This window comes from Elephantulus edwardii, unplaced genomic scaffold (genome assembly GCF_000299155.1).
Source record: "Elephantulus edwardii isolate Elephantulus edwardi_28Jun2011 unplaced genomic scaffold, EleEdw1.0 scaffold00418, whole genome shotgun sequence".
NCBI classification, from domain to species: domain Eukaryota; kingdom Metazoa; phylum Chordata; class Mammalia; order Macroscelidea; family Macroscelididae; genus Elephantulus; species Elephantulus edwardii.
This window is the reverse complement of record NW_006400168.1, coordinates 557,840-562,300: the sequence shown is the minus strand read 5'-3', so window position 1 is coordinate 562,300 and position 4,461 is coordinate 557,840. Positions and strand designations below refer to the sequence as shown.

At 61.4% G+C, this 4,461-nt stretch overlaps 1 protein-coding gene across 1 annotated transcript; it reads right to left on the bottom strand.

Annotated features, from left to right (window-relative positions):
* DDN (dendrin) lies at positions 1–2,578 on the bottom strand. The gene is made up of 2 exons (XM_006902499.1): positions 2,370–2,578; positions 1–1,936 (listed from the first exon to the last, which is right to left on the bottom strand). The coding sequence occupies exons 1-2, from the start codon at positions 2,576–2,578 to the stop codon at positions 1–3; spliced, it is 2,145 nt and encodes a 714-aa protein (XP_006902561.1).
* Positions 2,579–4,461: the final 1,883 nt, after the last annotated feature.

Below are 4,461 nucleotides of genomic sequence, written 5' to 3'. Positions count from 1 at the left end.
TCACTGGTCCTCCGCATCTCCTTGTGGGGTCCTTTTAGTGTCCCCCACACGGAAGGCTTCCTCGGTTCGGCTGATGACACCCAGAATCTCCCGAATACTGTCACTAAGCTCCGCTCTCTTCCTCCCCTCCCGGGGCCCCATGGAGCCCCCATCCCTGGCGGTCGTCTGCTCACTCCGCCAGGAGGTGCCAGAAGTTTCCGTGTCACTTCCATCAGAGGAGCCGCTGTGGACGCTGAGTTCGGCAGCTTCATCAGAGTCCGAGTCTGGGGCAGTGTGGCGGCGGATGCGGGACACAGCTTCCCGCAGAGCGCCAGCATAGGGCCCTGGGGTCCTCGCCCAACTGCGACCCACAAGTCGCGGGACCGCTGACGCTTCCTTCAAGCCCTCGGTGGTGGTGCCCACAACTTCCAAAGCCGCTGCCCCTAAGGCTGGGTGCTCTGGACTACCTGGCTGTGTGTGGGTGTCCCTCAGGTTCAGCTCCACGACGGGGAGCCCCAAGATGCTGGAGGCGCGCTCCTGTAGAGCCGAGTCCCCTGGCTCCCCGCCCTCAGCTTCGCTCCCGCGCCCCGCAACGGTCTGGTGCGAGGGGCTGCTGCGCTGGAGCAGCTTCTGGCAAGGAGAAGGCAAGGCCGCGCGCGCCTCTCCTTCCTCCTTGCCGCACATCGGTGGACTTGGGGCATCCCCCCCAACGTGTGGCACCCTGGCGGGCAAAAGCTGTACGTGCTGGGTTCGAAGAGGAGTCGGAACATACTGGGACCGGATCACCACGCACGTGGCGTCAATGACAAAAATGCCTTCTCCCCGAGTGGGGCGGCGGGAACTGCGAGGCAAGGTGTGGGCGCGGCGGGTCACCTTCCATCCCTCTAAGGCCCCGGCTTCGGCCCCCTCCCTGTGGCCCAGGGACTCTTTCCATCCGGTACCTCCTGGAGCCCAGGGTCTGGGGAGGGTCTGGCTATGGCTGGGCAATTGCTTTTTAGGGGAAGGGATCCAGCGTTTGGGAAGCCAACTCCGCTCCACATTTTCTTTCCCTTTGCGGGCGCCCTTTTGATGAGGCCTGGACCTGGGGGCGGGGCGCGGGGGACTAGGGGTGGTTGGGGCCTGCCCTGCGGGAGCGGCCTCTGTGCCCCCAGGCTCCGGAGGGCTGGCTGGGCCGTGGCTGTCGCTGCTTAGGCCAGCAGCAGGGAACTCCAGGCCTTTCTCCGCTGCCCCCTTTCTGAACTCTGGCCTAGCCCTAGCCACTCCGTAGCTTGAGGAGCCTCCCAGGAGACCTCGCCCCTGTCGGAGACCCCAAGCCCCAAGGACGTCTTGGTAGATGCGAGGATCCAGCCTCTTCTTTGAGCGCCCTGTCTCAGTCCTAGCCAGGGTCGGAGCCGCGGTTGGGGAGGTAAAGGTGGGCGCCCGGGAGACCTCCGGACCTCGCTTAGTCCCCAGGGTCCTGTGGGGGCCATCGTAAGAAGGTGGAGCCACATAGGGTGGCGGCCGGTCCCAGCGACGTCGCTGGGACGATCCGGCAGCGCCTCTCAGCAGCAGATGAGCTTCGTAGCTGGGGGGGCCCGGCCGCCGACCTCCCCAGGGCCCTGCCCATGCGACCCCTGGTATGCTCTGAGGCTGCGCACATGGACGGGGCGCCCGCCCCAGCAGCCCAACGCGCTCCGGCCTTGTGGAAGCGCAGAGCCCTGCAGCCTGTGCCACCCGAGGGGCGTTCCGGGGCTCTGGCCGGGCCCAACCTGGCGGGCTCCTTCGGGCCCCACCAGCTTTGCGCCTCTTTCGCTCTGTCTCCTTGGCCTCCCGCTCCTGCGACGCCGCTTTCCTTTTCTCTTGCTCCCGGGCTCGGGCCTCCGTCGGGGGCCCTGCCCGCCAGTTGGTCGCCTCCTGCAGCACCCTGGAGGCCCAGGGTCGGCGGGGCGGCTCAGGGGATCCTGGGCGCGGCCCACACCTGGGACAATGAGCAGGAACCCAGGTGAGCAATTTGTAAGGGAAGGGAGCCGAGGTCCGGGGAGCTGGGAGTACTGGAGACCACTTGGGATCACTGTGTGGAGGGGCGTGTGTGAATGTGTGCGCGTGTGCACGTGCGTATATGGCGGGGCTGAAGTCGAAGCGGGACTCCTCACCGTGTCTCCATGCACACTTTCCCAGCGTCTGCCCCATCTCACCTCCTGCCCCTTCTCATGCCCACTCCTGTCCCCCCAAGACAACACGGAACGAGTCAGATCCTAGCCCTCGGGATGGGATGGGGGAGGAGGCGTCGGGAAGACAAGGGGAGCCCCCGCAGCTCGCTGAAGCCTGTCTGCGTGAGTGCGTGCGGAGAGGTCTGGACCCCACTTCTCCCCCACACTCCACTCTCTTTCCCAGGTCCCTCTTTCACTCACGTGCGACTCTGGGTCCAGCGGGCCCAGTGACTGGTCTGGGAATCCATAGGTTGTTGAGAAGGGGCGCGGCGACTATAATGACAGGAAATAGTCTTCACTTCGATCACCAACAGCTTGGACTTCTGCACCCAGAGGCAGCTGCTAGACTCCTTCTCATGGGGCTCCCGGGGGCTATCGGGCCCCTCGGAGAAAAGCGGGCCATCCAACATCCTGCCCCACCCTACCCCGGCCCCCCCCCCTCCCTCCCGCCCCTGAAGCCCCCTCCCAGCCCGGGAGCGGGCGCCCACTGCAGAGCGGCGGGCCTAGAGCCTAGGGACTATATATACCCGGGCACACGTGTGTGCCTGTCTGTGTGTGCGCGCGCCCATGTGACACAGCGCGGACGGCTCCGCGCTGCTACCTCCCCCACGTGCACGGCCGCCCCCTGGGGCCCGCGATTGGACGCCCCTTCCCACTGCTCTTGTCCCCCAAGCCTGAAGGGACCTACACGAGTGGGCGGGGGACTTGTGACTCTTGCCAAAGTGACCGAGGACAGTGTCCCTCGCCCCACCTCGTTCCTCCAGTCTTCTCGCCGTTTTAACCCTTCATCTTCCTCTTCTCAGGTTGCCATCAGGGTTCGGCCCTTACTTCTCGACTGGACTTCAGTTTCCCCAACAGAGAGGGACACTGGGAACAGAATTTAAGGTCTCTGCCTGCCACTCTGCTGGTTTCCATGGGGTTGGGGTGCAGGAGGGGCTGGGCCATGGCTGGGGGGGGCTATTTTTAGCGGCAGTGGCTGTTCGGGTGCAGAGATGAGATAAGTAACCAGCTTCCAGGCTGGAGGGAGGAGGCGGTGGCTTTTATGCAGCTTTTGTGTGACTCTAGGGGGTGGGGGAGCTGCCTTCCTCAAGCTCAGAGGGGGCGACGACCCCCACACCTTTAACACTGCACTTCAGTGCTGAAGCATACAGCTTCTGGGACAACAGCCTGGTCACCCAAACTGCCCCACTGCTCCTATTCTAGATGTTTGTCCTTGGGCACCCATGGAAACCTACCCCGCCTCCCCCTCGCAGTAGGCTATTTTCCCCCAGTCCAGAAGCCAGGATGCTGGGGTCACATTGTTCTGTGCCCATACATCTCTGCCCTGCCTTGTGGAGGACAGACTAGAGTGCTCTGTACTTGCACCCTTTCAAGAAGGGCTAGAGGACTGATGCTCCCTTGGCACACTAATCTCTTAGCAACTGAAATGATAAAAGCGACCTCTATTTCTCAGCATAGAGCTCCCTCCTCTCCCCATGACAAAAGCTGGTTTACTCAGCCCCCACCAGAAGTGATGCTCACCTTTTAGGTTCATCCTGCCCTGGGGGGGTTGTTGCTTGCATCTATCCACATGAGCCCTTCCCCCAATCCTATACCAGGTGTCCCCTGATTCACCATGGTAATGTTAGTGGCAGCACAGCCCACGCCAACCCTTACATGCAGAGACTTAGCAACCATGCCTGGCAACCATGGCAGCAGCTCCAGTGGAGGGGAAGAAGGAGGGTGGGGGAGGAAGAATGTGTATGGCAATGGTTCCTGAGAAAGAGCTCAATTGCTTCTCCTGAGAGGAACACTACAAGGCTCCCAAATATCATCCCTTTTCTTTCCCTCTGCCCCATCCTCAGACTCTTCAACCAACTGGTTGAATTTATTGCGAAGTGGGAGGAGTGAGAGATCCCAATGTATCTTTCATTAAATAATCTGTAGTCCTTTGGATACAGACCATCCTTTTAAGGGATGGGACTAGAGGGTTGTTGTGGAGCAGAACCTGACTGAATGGGAACCTAGGCCTCTTGCTTTTGTCCCATCCACTTTATCCCCTTAACCCATGTACCTACCAGCTGGAATGATGACTCTGAGGGTTCTTCCTTCCACTGAAGACCCCACCAGAGTCCTACCGCTTTTTAAAGCCCTTGCCTGCCCCCTAAACAAACTCTCACTCATGATGGAATGTGACACAGAGACATCTGTCCTTTCTACCATGCACCCACTCCCACACACATAATTACTTGGAAGCCTCCCTCCCCCAAGTTTGGGAATGTGCTGTGAGGCCTGTGGAGAGAAATGCAACAGC

Excerpts from the sequence above, each read along its gene's own strand:
- DDN (XM_006902499.1), bottom strand. The coding sequence starts at position 2,578 with ATGTTGGATGGCCCGCTTTTCTCCGAGGGGCCCGATAGCCCCCGGGAG. Across the intron at positions 1,937-2,369 it reads CGCTGGACCCAGAGTCGCAC|GTGTGGGCCGCGCCCAGGAT; the intron begins GTGAGTGAAAGA and ends TCATTGTCCCAG.